Below are 20139 nucleotides of genomic sequence, written 5' to 3'. Positions count from 1 at the left end.
AAATAAACCCCATAAATCGTATATTAACACATTGGTTAAATATAAAAAATTGTCAGTAAAATTGTCAGTAAAATGGTCAGTAAAATGGTCAGTAAAATGGCTATACCGCTAAACCCTCATCATAGAGATGGTGCATCTCCTTACGCATCTCCTTACACATTTTTTTGCCCATTCCATTATATATACAATGTATAATCGTTTTTGTGCATAATTTCAAACACTTTTATTACTATTTTCATAATTTGTTTTATGTTTTAATTTTTAATGTTTTAGATTTTTATTTTTAGACGTATTAACCTTACATAACACCATTTTGCTTGCTTCATTTTGTCTTCATTTTATTTCACTTTTTAAGTAACTATTCTTAGGTAAATTAAAAAATAACATTTTCTATTATTCTACAATTCATTCATATATCTGTGTAGATATTTGGTTTATCCTTTAAATATTTTTCAGTTTTAATATGTTAATAAAAAAAATGTCTATATATATTCATCAAAAAAAAACATTTATGTGGCTCTTGCTCACTATGCTTAGCATTATATAACTAAAAAAATTATAAAATTAAAAAAATTATAAAATTATAAGCATTATAAGCATTATAAACATTATAAACATTATGATATATCCAGTTTACTACAATAAAAATGTTCATTTGTAACTGTTCACAAAATTGATAGCATATTACTATTTATGAATAAAAAAATACAAAAATTATTTATTTTCATATTTTCTTTGCTCAATTTTCATATTTTCTCTTTGCTTTTTTCGATATTCATTATTATAAGAATGAATTTCTTTGCTTTCCTTTTCTATGTTTATATAACATAAGCTCATTGCTGATAAGATTAAGGGTAATGCTGTTCCTGCACACATTTAAAAAGGTAAAATATATGTTATAAAATTGGTTAATTGAAATATATATAACTTCATTTTTTTGGCTGTTCTTTTACCAATAATGAAAAAGCTACCCCAATTAAAAAATTTCTTCATATTACTTATTTTTGTTAAATATTATAATCTAAATGTTGTACCATTTTGTTATTTTATATACTGTAATATAAAAAATTATATTATTTTTCTATTTATTTATTAAACCTTGCAAAAATACAACAAAAAATCGGAGAAAAAAAATAATAAATAACATGAAATAACGTCAATAACCTTATAAGGGATTAAATTTAATTACCATTTATTTATTAATATTATAAATATTGTAAATATTGTAAATATTTTTATTTACAATTTTTTTTTCTTATTTTTAGCACAGTTGCACCTATAAAATTGTGTATATATACACATATATAGCACTTTGTGTATGCCATAAAAATTTTAAAACATTTATGAAAAGGAATACAAAAAAATATAGTATGAATAATCCAAAACTCAAATATATCTAATTATTGGTATAAGAAATATATAACTTTTCCTTAAAATAAGCCATTATATATATAATGAGTTATACATATTTAACATTCTAACTATAGCATTATATAATTTTCTATATTTTCAAAGATATAAGAATGAAATTAAAAAAAAAAACATGAATAGTGATTCATATCTTAAGTTATTAATATACATGAAAAAAACGAAAAGATTATACAAATACAATTTAATGACGAAAGGAAAAAATTAATATATATAATATGTTCGTATGTATGCAGGTCATATTAAAATGTCGTAAAGCAACTTAAAAAGATTCGGTTAAACAACATGCATATATAAATAAATATATATATATATATATATATATATATATATATATATATATGCACACATGAAATGTTCCCTTTATTTATTAGTGACTTTTTTAAAATATCGTTAAAAAAAACAAAAGCTATGAAATAATTTTAGCTTTATTTCTGACAATAATGAATAAATATACTTTAAAAAAAAATATAAAGCGAATTACATAAACCCTTTTCTCTTGGGCACCTCAGTTTGTGCTGTTTGACGTCCCGATTTTGGAATATAGCAGTGAGTCCTTGGTCTTTAAAAAGGATACAAATAATAAATATGAAATAAAATAAGTAACAACATATGTACATGTGTGCAAAATATGTAACGACATTTATATGGAATATCACAAAACATTATTTATGTAATCATTTTTTACATTTGCAACTTGGAAAATGCCATAGATTCCTGAAAGAAACGCGACAACAAAGGTTATCGAAATCCTGTTATAAAGAAATGTTAAGGGATATATATATTGAAAGTTACTAAGTTTTTATGACATTCATATTTTTTTGTATAATATTTCACTTTTTTTCTGAACAAGTCATATAAAATGTGTTTCAATTTTTATAGCATAAATATTTGAAAACATTCACATATTTTCATTCGTATAATATCCATATATATATGTATAATTACCAAAGTATAATGTGAAACTGCGTACTTGTCTGGTTTTCATCATATACTACAGCTGTCTGTAAAAAAGAGACAAACAAAAATAATTTAATTATCCAAATGATGGTTTGTTAATTTTTATGGCTATTTTCTAGCTATATATATTATCTTGTTCATATAATATAGTATATTTCTACATTTTGATCATTATTTGCCTATCCTGTTCATAAATATTTATCATATGTTCATGAATTTTATGAATTTTATCAATTTTGTTCATTCATTTTATATAAATTTCTATACCTGGGCTGAAGCAAAACACAAGCTTAATATTATGTTATATAAAAACAAAAAAAACATTTTCCCTCCTATATATTTTCAAATAGTATAATTTTGTTTTCAGTAATTCAAGCTTTTAAGCAAAAAAATATATTTATATATCTATATAATAATTTAATACATAATATATAAATTTTTATTTTTGTATGCTTTTATATTAATATGAAAAATATAGTAAATTTTCTGTGCTTTTCTCAATTTAATTTAATTTAATTGAATTTTATCTTATTTTTTATCTTATTTTTTTTATTCGTTAATCAATATAATAATATATAATATTAAAAAAAAAATAATAAATGGAAATATTATGGTAAGAGAAAAGTTTGTTTTAATTAAATTCGGAAATTTCTTATCTTTCCCTTTTTTTTACATGCATATTTAATTGTAATATATAATATTAATATTTATGGAAATATGCACTTAGCTATTTATGAAAGTATTTAAGAATATATATTTTTTTTTATTTTATTTTCATTTTCATTTTCTTATTTTGTCCATTTTCCATCTTTTGCTAACATTTCATATAGGATAAAAATGTAACACCCAAAATATATGTAAATTATATTTGTGTGCATATAAATATTATACAATTTTTTTTGTGCTTTTAAAATAAATACCGGTGTTTATTTACAAACTTTTTGAAATCCCCCAAGTTTACCAAAACGAAAAATAACAAAATAACAAAATAACAAAATGGAAACATGGAAAAATGGAACAAATTTATTTTGTGGACCATAACTGCAAAAGTGAGAGTTGTGCTTCGTGTCACTAAAAAACATATTCCTTATATAATTATTTTTTTAAGATTATGATAGAACATATTCCTTATATAATTATTTTTTATGATTATGATAGAACATAGTAATAAATTGCGTTATATGGAATATACTAAAGAATAGTAAAATCATAGTTTTCACTTTTTTCACATTTTTCACATTTTTCACAGCTTTCACAGTTTTCACTTTTTTCATAGTTTCCATAAAATATCGTTTGTTTTAAAATTTATAATATGCACACATATTTGCTTATAGCCCTAAAATAAATATGCACAGCATGTACAATGTATAAAATATGCACAACATGTACAACATGTACAATGTATCTCATTAAAGCAGATTAACCCCCATTTCTTTAACTGCTAAATAATACGTTATAATATTTTCTACATATATTAGTTATTTGTGTATATCTATTTCAATAAAGCCCTTTTTTAAAATGCAATAAAATTGTAGATTTATAAATATCTTGCTTTTTATTTAATTGTAAAATAATACATACAAAAATAAAGGTACTATTTTGCAATCTAGTAAAAAAAATAATATATGTTATTATTTATATAAATTATTTTGTGTGCAAACAAGTTTTTAATATAAATATAAAAGACTTGTATATAACTGTACCTATCTTATCAATTACTAATTAAATAAATATTATTTTGATAAAATTAAATAAAAATTTGTGTACATATTAAAAAATGTTTAAAGTATATACACAGGAAAAAATATTTAAAAAAAATATATTCCACAACAATAAATAATATAGTATATTTTATATATTATAACCTTTTTTTGATTTATAATTTTTTTATATATACACAATAGGAATGAAATTATTTTATTAAATAGTATTATTATGTAAAAACAAAACAAGTTTTATTATATAATTAAAATTAAGGAAAAATTTGTAAAATAACTAAATCGGGGTAATATATATATTATAAATTATTGCTTCATATATTTCATTGAACTGTAATTGGTATATATATATACCTCCCTATAATATATTATTATTTGTGCGTGGTTTTAAATTGTACTTATTTTTACATTTCTTTGATATGCTTTTAACTATGAAAATTGTTACATTTATGCAAATGTATGTATATCATCGTATTTATCTTTGATCATTCATTTTTTTTAATTTTTTCCCTCCCTACGATTTATTTATGCACTTATATGAAAAAGGCTTATGGCAATACATAAAAAATGTATATGCATATAATAAAAAAATATAATAAAAAAATAAAAAAATATAATATTATATTTAATATAGAAAACACATATAAAGAATAAGGGGAAAACTATTTAGTAATTTTTTTTAATACATTAAAAAATAAACATTTTATGTTATAAAATATACTTATTTTATACAAATTATTATAAGTGTTACACATAACTGTTTAAAGAAATATAAGTATAAATATAATAACACATCTTTATATTATAACATATTAAAACCGATGTTAATAAAAAGAAAGATAAAATGAAATACACAGCTTTTAAAAACTCTTTGAGGTTAAAAAAAAAAAAAAAAACTTAATAGTGATTTAAAAAATATGTGATAAAATATAAAGGTGTACATCACCAAATTTTAATTATATCTTACTAACACATATATATAAATATTTATTATATTTATAGATTTGCAAGCAAGTTTTGCCAAAACAACAATTACAAATTATATATGAACAGCGTGCCTCAGTTTTCAACGTATGCATATGGGAAGTACTTAAAAACGTAAGGGAAAATGTGGAAATGCTATAAATAAATAAATAAAATTATGTACATATGCAGTATGCATGTGTGACTCCAAGGGATTATCTGTTTTATATTAAATGTCATTGGGAATTATATATAGCTACCCATTATTTTATTACCATCTTTTTATTATTTTTTTAAACAGAAACCCTCTTACGAATAGACTTGATGATTTATTAAAAAAAAATTCAAATTTAATCAGTATAATTAGCTTAAATGGATTGGACGATTTAATTACCCAATCTTCAAAAATAGGTAATTTATTTTATTCTATATAATTGATGTTGGTTCATAATTTAAATAATAAAAACTAACTATTCCGACACACGCACACTTACTAAATTATGCTTGCTTTATTTTGTATTTTATTTTATCATCATTTTTATTATTATTTTATTTTTATTATCATTTTATTTTTATTATCATTTTATTATCATTTTTATTTTATCATTTTCAGAGTCTGTTTCTATTGCGGATTGGCTACTAAACCTAGTTGAAGAGTATCAATGTATGATAAAATTACACCAGTATGAAATAATTATTCACATATGTATATATCTATATATCTATTACATATTTATATATTTTATGTACATTTCCCCCCTTATTTATACTACATTTTACCTTATTTGAAAATACTTTTGTTGTTTTGTTTCCTCGATTTTCTTTTCTTTCAGCTCAAGAAAGATGTGTACATATTATGAGCGTATACAATATATTTTATAATTATATATTTCAGAAAAGTGAGATATGTTTAATGAGATCATATATTAATTGTCTTTATATGTTACATATCGTTTATTCTATATTTATTGAGTTTTTTTATTTTTTGCTGTTTGAATGATAGTACTAAGAAATTTGTACTTATTTTATTTTGAATATTTATATGTTCAAAGTTGATACAATAATTATACATATGTTACATATTTTTTATTTTAATGATTTTATAGCTATCCATTTCATTTTATGTAATTATAATATGATAAGTCTTTGCATCCACAGTTATTATTCATTGAATTTTGTTCCTCCTTTTCTTTTTTTTATAGTAACAACAAAATACGCTTAAAATTATATTTACACATGTGCACATTTGTATATACCCATTTATATGTACAATTTATATCTATATATTTATGTACCCATTTATATGTACAATTTATATCTATATATTTACGTCCCCGTTTATATGTACACATTTATGCACATGCACATGTGTGTGCATACCCCTTTAATTAAAATTACAAAATACATTCATGCTATATTTTTCTTCCCTTTTTTATGTAGTAATGCTATCATGCGTAAATATGACCACAATACGGTTAAATTGAGAAAAACAAAAAAGCGCGCAAAATAAGTTTGTACACTATCTATTATTAAACTTGCACACTATATATTTTATGTTGTGCTAGCCATATATTTATTATTTGCATATATACTTATGTAAAAATTTATGCAAATATATATATATATTTATGTGCGTATGAACACGTATATATTCTATATGGGGATCCTATTTCAAAGCAAACATTCAAATAGCTTATTATATATACATATGTATATGCATAAATACATAATAATTTCTTACTATTTTTATTCCCAATTTTATTAACACATATTTTTTTTTTTCAAACAAAAGCAGTTGGTTTTCCATTAGGAGCATTGGATAGTCAACACTATTTTATACATGAATAAAGAAATTACAATAAAATTTTTGAAAGAATAAACAATATTAATTTATACTACTTTTTCCATAAATTTTAATTTGGATTTTATAAAAAGTTATAACTAACCTTGTTAATTAGTTGTTTTATGTCATTGATGATATAAACTAATGCAATTAAAAACCAAACATTATATATACCTTCATTTCGTTATCATGTTTTTTATGCTATATTTATCTAAATATTTAAATGCCATTGTGAGAAGAGATATATAAAGAGGGACGATATATATATATATATATATTGTCTATATACTTATTTGGTGGTATGCTTTTTATTTATTTATTATTATTTTTTTTTTTTTTTGCACACAACATGAACATATAGAATTTATTGACTTAAAAACATGCACACAATCAGCTTTTTTGCATTTATCATTTAATAATTTTTTTTTTATCAGGCAATTTATCACTAGAAATTTGGCAATGGCTAGTTTACTTACATTCAAATTCTTAACAAAATAGCTAAAATCGATGAAAAAAAAAAATAAAAAAAAATAGCTAGCTATGTTAAATAGCTGACTCGATAAAAATATCACACGACAAATATCTATGCGAATGAGAATCTATCCTCGAGGGAAATCATTTTTTCAAGACAAACAACAATGATAATATATTTAAATATTTTATTCTATTATTCATACAAAAATATATACAATTTTGTATGCACTATATTCCTCACTTTTTTAAATATAACATTATTTTATATAAAAATAAAAACCTTTTAAAAAACATATACTAAAAAGTTAATTTTTTAATTAAAAAAATAAAAATAAAGCAAAGTTAATAAACGAAAATAATGAGTTACAAATTTAATGGATTATAAATTTAACGAATTATAAATTTAATGAATTAAAATTATATATACAAATGTTAATATAAAAAAGGAAAAATGAAACCACAGATATTCGATTGTATTTTATTGGTTATTTAAAATTATCTTCTTGATGTTGTTCCCATTGGTCTTTTTCCTGAAAATAAATGTTTTGGTTTTGTGGAAGGGATAGATCGATCTGCCTCTCCTTTTGTTCCTTTTTCAACTTTTTTATAAGCAGCTTTATTTAATTTAAATGCTTTTCTTCTCTGTATTTCGGTTGATGTGCTTTGATATATTTTCGATCTTTGTGTTGGATCATTATATATATTATCTTTAAGTAGTTTTCTTTTAGATATAAATTTTTTAACTTTATCTTTTTTGATTGTTTTAGTTGCAGATTTTCTTGATTTTTCAGTCATACTTTTAAGTACTTTTTTCTTGTCAATATTTAATTCATCTAATTTCTTTTCTATTTCTTCAACAGTTTTATTTCGTTTGTGATATATAGGTTGTTTTTCTTCATTTAATTTTGCATTTAATTTTAATTCTTTTAATTTCATAGCCATTTTTTCTAATACTTTTTTTGTCTTAAACCATAATGGATCAATTTGAACATCATTGTCAAACATCATTTCTTCTTCCTTTTCTAATTCTAATAATTTTTGTTCAATATCTATGTCGATAAAATCACTTATATTTTTTCCATTATATATTTCTGGAATAACATCATATTTATATTCTTCATCTATATCATAGTTTTTTCGTATATCTACTGAATATACTCCTGCACCTCCATTTTCATTTTGTAAATCGATTTCCAATTTTCTATCATCTGTTCTATTACTTAAATAACTTTGTCTAGTTTTATTTTTTTTTTTAAATTTCATTTCACGCATTGTAATTGGTGCATTATTATTTTGTTCATCTGTTAATGTGTTTTCGGATATTTTTCCTTGATTTTCTGGATTTATACCAATTTGTTCTTTTATTTGTTTTTCTTGTTCGAGTTTTTTTTTTTTTTTTTCAATTATGACTGATTCAGGTATAAATGGTGCTCTATTAACAATAGCCTTATTCTCAGCTAGCTTTTTATTGATAATATTTTGTTCATCTAAAAGAATATTTGAACCTTGATCTAACTTTAATAATTCACAAGCTGCTGTTTTAGCTTCTTCAACACCTACTCCAGTTAATGTACTAAAAGAACAAAATTTGACTGTTTTTTTTATATCATCTACAATTTTTTTAATTAATAATTTATTTTCAACAGAAACATTATCTAAACTTCCTTTATCAATTTTATTTAATCCAATAACAATTGATTTATTTGAAAAAAGAGATTTGATAGAATAAAGTAAATTTATTTGTTCTTTTATTGTCATTCCACATTCTTCACTAATATCAATAATAAAAAGTATAACACCATTAATATGAGCTAATGCTGTTATAGTTGTCATTTCTATGGTATTACGATTTTCTAGAGATCTATCTAATAGACCCGGTGTATCTATAATTTGATATCTATTTAAATTATGATCAAAATGGCCTACATATAAATTTTTTGTTGTAAAAGAATATGGCTGTACTTCAACATTGGCTCTAGATACATAATTAATAAAAGATGATTTACCAACATTTGGAGCCCCAGCCAATAAAATTGTTTTTTTATGAGGGTTTATTGATGGAAGCCGAGATAAATTTTGTCTTACTTCTTCTAAATATAATAAACTAGGTTGTAATTTTTTTATAAGTTTGCACATTCTTCCTAATGCACTAATTTTAAGCATTTTACATTTATATAAAGAAGAACTAAACTTTAATAACTTAATATAATCATGACATATCTTTGTAACTAATTTACTTGCATAACTACATTGACCTAATGCTAATTTATAATGATCTCTATCATATAATATATTTGCTAGGTCAGAATAAAATGGATGTATATCATCTAATTTTGGGAAATCATTTATTATTGTTTGTAATTTATCTTTAAATAATTCTTGGCACATTTTAACTTTTCTCATATAAAAATTTCTTATTCTTGTTATTTTAAACCCCTTATGTATTTCTGTTGGCGTTTTTCTTTGTGTCCTTGACAAAACAACATCTACCAATTCCTTGGCACTTACCACGGGCTTGATATCTTTGAATCGATATAAATTAGTTTCCTTCATTTTGAAAATGTTATATATATCAGATTAAATAAATAAGAAAAGGTATGTTTCGCAATTTTTTCAGCTTTTTTCAGCTTTATCAACTTTATCAGCTTTTTTAGCTTTTCTCAACTTTTTCAGCCTTTTCAACTTTATCAGCTTTTCTCAACCTTTTCAGCCTTTTCAACTTTATCAGCTTTTCTCAACCTTTTCAGCCTTTTCAACCTTTTCAACCTTTTCAAGTTTATACAAATTTGTATCTTTCTTTCCTTTGTGATAAATTGGGTGGCATAACGTTCCAATATTTTCTTAGCCCTTTAAAACATGTTGTGGTTTGAGCATGTTTTTTTTTTTGTTCGATATATCTCTATAATAATTATATATCCAAATATACATGTACAAACAATGCAAATAAAAAATTAACTAATATTTATTGAATGTTAATTAAATTAATAGCTATCGTTCATATGTATAAATTTTATATTAGCATTTTTATCATATATTGAAAAATAGAAAAAATTAATAATTCCTTTAAGAGAAAATAATTCCTTTTAAGGGAAAAACAATCAAAGCTAGTTATTTATTTTTATTTATTTATTTTTGTGATAAAACTGAAATATTGCATATAAACAAATCCTCGAAAAAAAAAAAAATTTTGTATTGTTCAAAAATGTATATAATGTATGCAATATTTTATAAATTAAAAATAATGATAAATTATATTATTTGGGAAAAATAAAAATATGGGGTTAAATATTTTTATAAATCTTGGACTAAATTTATATGCACAAAAATGACAACGATCAAAATGATAGTAAAAATGATAATATAAACATTAAGTAAAAAAAAATACAAAATTTTCATTTATGTTTATCATTATTTAATAGAAAATATTTTAAAAGCTTTGATATTCGTTTAAATAAATTTGGGAAAAATATAATAACACAACATCGTAGCTTTATCACCGAAATAGCTTATAACATAAAAATATATGCATATATAATATATATATATATAATATATACATATATATATTTATATATTGTTCTGATCTATCATATATTGGGAATAATGTATATATTTATTTATTATATGATTTTTTTTGCCTTTACAATTTTTCCTAATAGTACTAATTAGCTGCATAAACAAAGTTTACCATTTTTATGTATTTTTTTTTTTTCTCAAATTGTATAGTAATAATGGTAGCTCAGTTGCCCCCACCTTTTATAGAGCATACATATTTATTTTAGTGATTTTTTTTTTGTCCCCAAAATAATGAAAAGGATGATGTGTCATATATATTATTAATTGTTATTCACACAAATAAACAATTTTTTTGGGATTTTTTTAATTTTTTCTTTGTATAAATAGGAATGTATTTAAATAAAATAAATAACAAAGGGAACATAAAATACTCCCTTTAACAATATATTGAACTTGGTGTTAAAAAAAAAAAAAAAATAATAATAATAATAATAATAATATAAAATGTACAAATAAATATATTCATTTATATTCATTTATATTTATTTATATTCATTTATATTTATTTTATATTTATTTTATATTTTGGGGGCTCATTTCATTACGTCTGCTATGACTTGAATTCTTGTTTTTCGTCTTAGCAATATTTGACTTATTTTATAAAAAATGAATATATGCTCATATGGGGCAATAAAATTTTGTTATTTCTACATCATTGAAATGTTTAATTTTTTTCTTACATTTTTTGTTTAATTTTTGCTTAATTTTTGCTTAATTTTTGTATTCAGTACTGATTCCCCGTCTTATTTATTACATCAAAATAATTGACAGCTATATATAGGTAGCATTTTCTGATATAATAATTTTAAAACATTTCATGAGAAATCTCTATTTTAATATTATGTTGTAATTTTAATTCTTATATATTTGAGAAAATATATAATAAGTTGACATTTTTATAACACTCTCCTTTTTTTTTTTTTTTTTTTAAATTGAATTTTCAATATAATATAAGTTTTATGTGGTAAAAAATGTGCCATAAAAAAATATTGTTATAATATTTCGTGTTATATATAATAATTTTTTTTTTTCATTATTACAAAAAAACAAATTGGCTTATTTTGTACATGTAATTGCGAAATTAAAAAAATAAAAAATAAACAAAATAAGCAAGATAAACAAAATAAACAAGATAAACAAAATAAACAAGATAAACAAAATAAACAAGATAAACAAAATAAACAAAATAAACAAAATAAACAAAACCGAATAGCTGAATTAATAAGGGCTTTATTTATTCAAAAAAGTAAGAAAGCATATACAGATATTTCACAGAGGCAACAAATAACATTGTTCAGTTATGTGTGTCTCTATATTATAATAATACTATGTGCATGTGTGCATATTAACAGTCAGAAAAAAAACAATTTTTTCCTTGCCGAGTCATAAAAAAATTGGAATAAATAATGATGAGGATATATTTTTGGCTAGCTATGCATATTTTTTCCAGTTTTTGGATGATACAAAATATAGAAATATGTGATTTTTCAAGGGATTCTCTAGACGTGACACTTATGAATAACAAAATTGTGATTGATAATAATTTGAAGGAAGAAAATTATAATGATAATAATATAAAACATTGCGTAAAATTTACAAAAGGGCTTGAAATATTTACATTTATATGTCCAAAAGGAAATAATAATGATAATTATAAAGGTATAGAAATTCGACCTGAACAATGTTTTGAAAAAGTTCGAATAAATGGAAAAGAAGAAAATTTAAAAGACATTTTAAAAGGTGTTATAATAGAAAAAAAAGAAACAGATACAGAAATAATAAGAAAAGCATTTATTCCACCAACTATATATCAAGATATGTCTTTTGAATGTTCTTGTGATAATAGTTTAACAATTAAAGATAATTATATTGGAGCAAGAGGAATTATGAAAGTACATTTAAAAAAAAATATTATTTTTGGATGTGATTTTAATTATGATACTAATGAACCCAAACATTCTAATGGGAAAAGTGCATTTGCACGATTTTATGATAAAAAAATAATTGTAAATTCAAATAAAAATATTATTTGTAATACACAAGTTAATAGTAAAGAAGTTTATCTTGGGTTAGTATGCCCAGAAGGATATGAAATATACCCAGAAAATTGTTTTGAAAATATTTTATTTGAAAACAAGGTTATAAAAATTAGTGAATTAATTAAACATGATATTAAATTACATATTGAAAAAAATAAAAATATATCTTTTGCATCATTTATACTAAATTCAAATGAAAATCCCAAAAGTTTTTCATGCCATTGTATTAAAAATAATGATAATTCTTTTCCCCTTATTGCAAATATTACTTTTGCCAATTATGAATCTTATTCTTTTAATTTTTATGCCACTTATTTTATTCTGATTTTTATTTTTTTGATATCATATATATAAGCACAACAGATAAAAAGTGGAAACTGTCTATGCATTTCGCCTATTTACATAAATGTGAATATTTGCAAATAAATCCAGTTTGTTATCGAATGTTGCTATTTTGTTTGTTTACAATTTCTTACAATTATACAATTTCTTATTTTTTTTTTCATCATAACAAATAACTTTTTTGCCATTACATTTTCTAAGTTAGAAAATAAATGGAAATTTAAGGTATATACAAAAAATATATGATTTCTATGTATTAATTTGATATTTGTCTAAATAAGCATAAAATATATTTATATAAATATTCCCTTATATATGCACACAAACTATATGCACAATATAAATGCACCGTTATATTTGTTAATAATTTTCCAACTCTTTTCGAAATAAATAGATAAAAAAAGAGAAAATATTGTGTGTTTTTTGTGAAATTCAAAAAAAAAAAAAAAAAAAAAAAAAAACATGTGAAATAATATGCACATAGTGCATTTATAAAAATATAAATAAAAGTAAAATAACGTAACAAATAGAACAAAATAAAATAACATGACATCGATAAAAATGCAACAAAAAATAAAATATACCAATATTAAATAAAATATAAATAATATAATTAATCTAAATCAAATTCATTATTATTATTATATATATATATATATACAAGATGGTACAGATAAAAAAAAGCATTCTAATATACACTATATTATCCTACTTATTGTATACAATTAAAGGGCTTGAACATCTATGTGATTTTAACGAAAACCACACTATAGAAGTAACAGATACAGAAAACCATGATATAGATAATAATTGTACATTACAACCAAAGCTTTTTGATAAAGTTAGTATAATATGTGGATCCAAAACAATAAATTATAAATTACATCCAGAAAATTGTTTCGAAAATGTATATGATAGCCCAACATCGATTATTTCAAAACCAATAAATGAAATATTACCAGGTTCAGTAAATATAACTAATAATGATGATCCAGAAACAGGTAATAAAATTGTTTCAATGAGAATACCACCAAATTTTGAAGAAAATAAAGTAATATATTGTTATTGTGATAATAGAAAAAATGATACATCATATTCTAGAACAATTTATGAACAAGACATAAAAGATTTGGGTACAGTTAAAATAACAATACCAGTAATGAAAACAAAAGTTGATGGATGTGATTTTAAAAAAGAAGAATCTGAAATATTTACAAAAGGTATTAATATTAACAGTTCAGAATATTATAATGTAGATGATATTCTTTGTAATGTTGAAGCAGAACCAAATAAATTAATTGGTTTTAGATGCCCAGATGATTATGAAGTTTCACCTCCTGATTGTTTTATTAATGCTTATAATTTTGACGGAAAAACAGAATATATAAAAAATAAAATAATGCTAAATTCATTAATAATGGATAGTCATAAAAAAATTTATTATTCGAGGGTACCAAATACTGTTTATGGAAATCCAAACTTTTTCTGTATGTGTGTAAAAGATAATAAAAAGCTTATAGCACATTTTAATTTTATTTCATCTCCAAAATATAAACCATGGGGTAATTATGCAAATCAATTATATGCAACTAGTAATTCAAATTATTATGAAAAAACTACATCTATTATGATTGTACTATTTTTTATTTTTTCGTATTTTATGCTATAACATTTTTATAGAAAATAAACAAACTATTTTGTAGCATATACATACATATATATATATTCACGTATCAATAATTATATCTTGAATAGATCATCATATAATGATATATGTGTATTATCTTTATATTTATTACATTTTTATATTTGTTTGTTTGTTTGTGAATTTTGATTTTTTTTAATTTGTTAATTTACATACTATATATTATCTATAAATTTTTTATGAATGTTTTTTTATTTTTAATTTGTTTTAAAACTTTAAATGGGATAATAATATAAAATTTAATAGCATGGTAATAAAAATATAAATTATTAAAAATCATTGCCTAAAATGAATACGAAAAGTTGTATACCCAAACAGTATACAAATATTCATATATGTAGGAAATAATTATAATTTTGAAAAGATGAAAAAAATTTTACAATCTTTATTTTCCCACTTAGTCATAAATTGGGGTAGTCCTAATTTAAAAAAAAAAAAAAAAGGAAACATTTAATAAATATATTTATATATATATATTTTTTATTAATGGTACATAAAATGTGGGGGCAAAAACATTCGTGGGAATTGCATACAATTGTCATTTAGCGATCCACAAGGAAAAAAAATAAAGAATAAGCAAAAAATAAATCATAAAAATGTAATAATAAATCGTAAAAATGTAATAATAAATCGTAAAAATAAATCGTAAAATGTAATAATAAACATAGTAAAGAATAAAATATGTGATCATACTAGAAACGCCAAGAAAGCTGGAAATTTCATAATATATGATTATTATCATTATATACATGTAAAAAATTTACATATTCGTAAAAAAATTATATATATGCATATTATGCTAAATAAGCCAATGTATAGCGAAAATTCCAAATGCAGAAAAAAAAAGAAAAAGGCATAAGGTAGCTAATTTTTTACTAAACACTTGAAAGAAACTAAAAAAAAAAAAAAAATTAAAATATGTTATGCGAACAGTGTAATAAAAATAATGTTTGTATGTTAAAACCCTCGAATAAGGAAAAATTATGCAAACACTGTTTTTTAGAAAGCTTTGAAGATGAAGTACATACAACTATTTTGAAAAAAAAAATGTTTGAAGACAATGACAAAATTTGTATTGCTGTGTCAGGTGGAAAAGACTCTAGCGTATTAACACATGTACTTGTTAATATAAAAAAAAAATATAATTATAATTGGAATTTATTTTTATTAGCTATTGATGAAGGAATTAAGGGTTATCGTGATGATTCATTAAAAGTTGTTTATAAATTAGAAAAATTATATAATTTACCATTATCAGTTTTAAAATTCCAAGATATTTTTTCTTATACTATGGATGATGTTGTCAGTTATATAGGAAAAAAAAATAATTGTACTGTGTGTGGGGTTTTTAGAAGGCAAGCTATGGAAAAAGGGGCTTTATTATTTAATGCCACAAAATTAGTAACAGGTCATAATGCAGATGATTTAGCAGAAACTATTTTAATGAACATGTGCAGGGGGGATATTGATAAGCTAGCTAAAAATATAAATGATGTTATCCAAAAAAAAAATAATACTAATAATAGCAATAATAGCAATAGTAATGGCTCACTGGCTAGCTATTCAGAAAATAGTAACGCAAATATATTTCCAAATTGTAACAATATTTTGGATAAAAATGAAATTGGAAGTTCATCTTGCGGGTGCAAAGAGAAAATCAATATAGAAAATAACAAAGAAATGGAAAAAAAAAATGAATGCAATAATGATGTAGCCAAAATTAGTAATGATAATATAAAGTATGAAAATAAAGGTGATGGTTTTATTCCACGATTAAAACCATTAATGTGGTCATATGAAAAAGAGATTGTTTTATATGCCTATCATTTGAAACTTGATTTTTTTAGCACTGAATGTACATATTCTCCGAATTCTTTTCGTGGAAATTTAAGAAGTTTTATTAAAGATTTAGAAATTATTAATCCACAAATTATTTTAAATATAATCCATTCATCTGAATTTTTTTATTTTAACACAAACATAAAAAAAAAACTTAATACATGTATAAAATGTGGGGCTTATACATCAAATGTAGTATGTAAAGCTTGTCTAATAGTTGATGGGTTAAATAATTATACAGATAACTCTTTTCTATATGCAAACAAAAAAAAAAAAAAAAAAAAATAGCAAAAAGAAGATATCCATAGAATATGAAGCAGAGAATGTAGAAAAATGATGTTCATATTTTACTGTAAAATTTGCTATTTTTTACTGGAAAATGTGGAATTTTTTGATTTTATCTTGTTTTGTTCCCACCGCTATCTTATTAATTTTTTTTAAAAATTATTCATTTGTATCATATAGCTTTTTATTTTATATTTGTCCAAATAACTTTTGAATATTTTCATTTATTATTTTTTGTGTATATACCCTATAATTTATTTTTTTTTATTTTATTTAAACAATTTGTATAAGCATACATTGTCACTATTTCACATAAAATGTGTAATTATTTTATTTTGAGGATAACATATTATTGACAATATAAATAAAGTCAAATAATATTAATTAATACATATATTAAAGAACACATTGAAGCATAAAATGTGTTTCATATTTTGTTGTTTGTTTTTTTAGTTTGGCTTTTCTTTTTTTTTTCTGAGCACTTGTAAAAATGTTTTATTTCAACTGAGTATAACTGTGTCATATACAAGCAAATAAACAAGCCTACATAGTTACATATCTCTCTCTATATACATATAATCTCTCTATATATATATCTACACGTATTTCTCTATATCTATATCTATATCTACATCTATACATGTGTGTACGTATTGCGAAGTGGCACGTTTGCAGATTGTCCATATAAGACAAAACAGCTAAAAAAAATATTTTGCACACACAAATTTTTATTCGATTTTAAGAGTAGCCAAAATGAGAAACCAAAACGAGAGTACAATAAATAGAATTTACGAATCGTCACTAAAAAAACTTGAAGAAAATATAGAGAAAGGAAAAATAGTTTTAAAAGTGGAAAAGGAAAGAAAAATAGATTTTAAAGGAATTGAACTTAATTTAAAAAAACACATGAACGAAATGGCAAAACTTGTAAAAGAAGCTAAAAATATAAAAACATTATCAAGTAATAATATAAAAGATTTTTATAATTCTCTAATTAAATGTGATGAATTATGCGATAAATTTACAACAGATGAAATAAATAAAAAAATAAATGACATTTTTGATACAATGTTAGTAGAAATAAATACTAAATGTAAAACAGTAGTTTTATAATTATTGATCCATATCCTTTTGAGATATAGAAATTGTGTTGTTTCAATTTTAGTGAAAACTTATAAAACATTTCCCAAATTAATAAAATAAATTTAAACAATTTTTTTTATAACTATTTAAATATTTTTTTAATTATATAATTTTTTTTTGTATTTTTTGTTTGGAAAAAGTTTAATCTATAAAAAGATTCAAATTAATTTTACAAACACCAAATGCACATAATCTCAAAAAATTGTTATAAATAAAACATAATAATATAAATTCAATGAATAAATTATAAAAATATTCTAGCTAGCCATTATGGCTAGACATAAACACACACACAAAAAAAAAAAAAAAAAAAAAAAAAAAAGAGAATATTTATTTATATATATGCTTATATATGTCTAAAATATATCGTCTTTTTGAAGTGTTAATTTTAAAATTTTTTTGGTGTTCCATTGCTGGATATTTTTTTTTAAAATGAATATAATTTGTAGATATATAATTTGAATTAAGAATTATTTTATTAAAATATTCATCAGCTAATTTAAATGTATTTAATAAAATTTTATGTTCATTTTCTTTTATATCTTGTTGAAAATTTGAATGAACAGACAGAATTTTTTCGTTTTGTAAATTGTTTGTACCAAAACATAGTTGTAAATAATTTTTGTTATTTAAATTTTTTAATATATCTATATTTAATAAATTATAAAAATCTGATCCCAATTTTGTATGAATTTTAATATACTCTTTGTATTTATATTTACCAATTGGTCTGTACATGTCAGGTATAATTATGCACACATTATTTGTATCTTCACATTTTAAATAATTTAATATATTTTTTATAGTAATTCCACTTTGGTTATTTATTTCCTTTATTGGCTTAACTAGTATTATATTATTTTTTTCGCATATATAAGATTTTATATTACTTAAATATATCCATGCATCATATTTATATTTATTGTTCAGAAAATCTAAATACATTCTACTAATATCTCCTTTTTTAAAGTTACTAGCTATTTTATTTTTTATTTCATTTCCTAAACCAATTAAAATTTTATTTTGTTCGATCATTTGTATATATGTACATAATTTATAACTTTAAGAGTTTAAACAAATAATTAATCCTATACAAACTAATGTTAACCCTAATACAGATTTGTATGAAACATTTTTTTTTAAAATAACAATTTCAGTAATATATGTAAAAACAAAAGATGATACATTTGATAATGGAACTGTTAATGATATATCCGATTTAAACAATAAAAAATAATAAAACATAGACCCAATCTGATTTAATAAATATGGTAAAATAATGTTGATGTTTTTTAATATTGTAATAATTTCTTCTATTGTATTTTTTTCTTTTTTTTTTTCGTTTTTTTTTTCTTTTTTTTTTTCTTTACATCCAATTTTTATAAACACGTTTGTACACCCCCACAAAATACCAATTAATATGTATAAAATAAAATACATATTTTCATTTATTTGGGTTTTTATATTTACATAAATAAATAATCTTTACAATATTCTTATCTATATGTTTCTATTCTGTATTTATTATATTTATTTGAAATAACGAATTGAATTTGTGAGAATTTTAAATCGTTATATATTCACAAAGGGTAATAACCATTCTTCACGTTTTTTATTACACTTTTTTTTTTTTTTTTTTTTTTTTTTTATTTCTGCATTTGGTAAGTAATAATGATATCATCTAAATAAACCTTCTTATGCATAAATAGGAATATATATTTTACTAATTTTTACTTCTTTATTTTTTTACTTCTTTATTTCTTCTTTATTTTTTTGTGCCGATTTAAAAAATATATGTTCAAAGTATAGAAAAGGAATGCACAT

General features: G+C 21.4%; 10 protein-coding genes across 10 annotated transcripts; 5 read left to right on the top strand and 5 right to left on the bottom strand.

Moving 5' to 3' along the window:
• Nucleotides 1–714: 714 nt before the first annotated feature.
• On the bottom strand, nt 715–993 carry PY17X_0113100 (conserved Plasmodium protein, unknown function; the record flags this gene model as incomplete). The annotated part of the gene is made up of 2 exons (XM_022957853.1): nt 715–866; nt 954–993. 2 exons carry the CDS (start codon nt 991–993, stop codon nt 715–717), a joined length of 192 nt encoding a protein of 63 aa, XP_022811270.1.
• A 943-nt stretch (nt 994–1936) lies between these two features.
• PY17X_0113000 (conserved Plasmodium protein, unknown function) lies at nt 1937–2712 on the bottom strand (the record flags this gene model as incomplete). Its single annotated transcript, XM_022957852.1, has 4 exons — nt 1937–1990; nt 2117–2180; nt 2377–2432; nt 2656–2712. The coding sequence occupies 4 exons, from the start codon at nt 2710–2712 to the stop codon at nt 1937–1939; spliced, it is 231 nt and encodes a 76-aa protein (XP_022811269.1).
• Nucleotides 2713–4950: 2238 nt separating this feature from the next.
• Nucleotides 4951–6892, top strand: PY17X_0112900 (conserved Plasmodium protein, unknown function; the record flags this gene model as incomplete). The annotated part of the gene is made up of 6 exons (XM_022957851.1): nt 4951–4982; nt 5109–5204; nt 5371–5480; nt 5683–5733; nt 6510–6543; nt 6862–6892. 6 exons carry the CDS (start codon nt 4951–4953, stop codon nt 6890–6892), a joined length of 354 nt encoding a protein of 117 aa, XP_022811268.1.
• A 989-nt stretch (nt 6893–7881) lies between these two features.
• PY17X_0112800 (uncharacterized protein) lies at nt 7882–9939 on the bottom strand (the record flags this gene model as incomplete). The annotated part of the gene is made up of 1 exon (XM_725972.1): nt 7882–9939. The coding sequence occupies one exon, from the start codon at nt 9937–9939 to the stop codon at nt 7882–7884; it is 2058 nt and encodes a 685-aa protein (XP_731065.1).
• Nucleotides 9940–12368: 2429 nt separating this feature from the next.
• PY17X_0112700 (6-cysteine protein) lies at nt 12369–13355 on the top strand (the record flags this gene model as incomplete). Its single annotated transcript, XM_725973.2, has 1 exon — nt 12369–13355. One exon carries the CDS (start codon nt 12369–12371, stop codon nt 13353–13355), a length of 987 nt encoding a protein of 328 aa, XP_731066.2.
• A 652-nt stretch (nt 13356–14007) lies between these two features.
• PY17X_0112600 (6-cysteine protein P12, putative) lies at nt 14008–15012 on the top strand (the record flags this gene model as incomplete). The annotated part of the gene is made up of 1 exon (XM_725974.2): nt 14008–15012. One exon carries the CDS (start codon nt 14008–14010, stop codon nt 15010–15012), a length of 1005 nt encoding a protein of 334 aa, XP_731067.2.
• Nucleotides 15013–15966: 954 nt separating this feature from the next.
• On the top strand, nt 15967–17175 carry PY17X_0112500 (uncharacterized protein; the record flags this gene model as incomplete). The annotated part of the gene is made up of 1 exon (XM_725975.3): nt 15967–17175. The coding sequence occupies one exon, from the start codon at nt 15967–15969 to the stop codon at nt 17173–17175; it is 1209 nt and encodes a 402-aa protein (XP_731068.3).
• Nucleotides 17176–17925: 750 nt separating this feature from the next.
• Nucleotides 17926–18285, top strand: PY17X_0112400 (conserved Plasmodium protein, unknown function; the record flags this gene model as incomplete). The annotated part of the gene is made up of 1 exon (XM_725976.1): nt 17926–18285. One exon carries the CDS (start codon nt 17926–17928, stop codon nt 18283–18285), a length of 360 nt encoding a protein of 119 aa, XP_731069.1.
• Nucleotides 18286–18645: 360 nt separating this feature from the next.
• On the bottom strand, nt 18646–19350 carry PY17X_0112300 (conserved Plasmodium protein, unknown function; the record flags this gene model as incomplete). Its single annotated transcript, XM_022957849.1, has 1 exon — nt 18646–19350. The coding sequence occupies one exon, from the start codon at nt 19348–19350 to the stop codon at nt 18646–18648; it is 705 nt and encodes a 234-aa protein (XP_022811267.1).
• A 27-nt stretch (nt 19351–19377) lies between these two features.
• PY17X_0112200 (uncharacterized protein) lies at nt 19378–19755 on the bottom strand (the record flags this gene model as incomplete). The annotated part of the gene is made up of 1 exon (XM_726257.2): nt 19378–19755. One exon carries the CDS (start codon nt 19753–19755, stop codon nt 19378–19380), a length of 378 nt encoding a protein of 125 aa, XP_731350.2.
• Between the last annotated feature and the right edge of the window lie 384 nt (nt 19756–20139).

This window comes from Plasmodium yoelii, assembly GCF_900002385.2.
Source record: "Plasmodium yoelii strain 17X genome assembly, chromosome: 1".
NCBI classification, from domain to species: domain Eukaryota; phylum Apicomplexa; class Aconoidasida; order Haemosporida; family Plasmodiidae; genus Plasmodium; species Plasmodium yoelii.
Note: the sequence above shows the minus strand (reverse complement) of the source record. Positions and strands in the feature narration are given on the sequence as shown.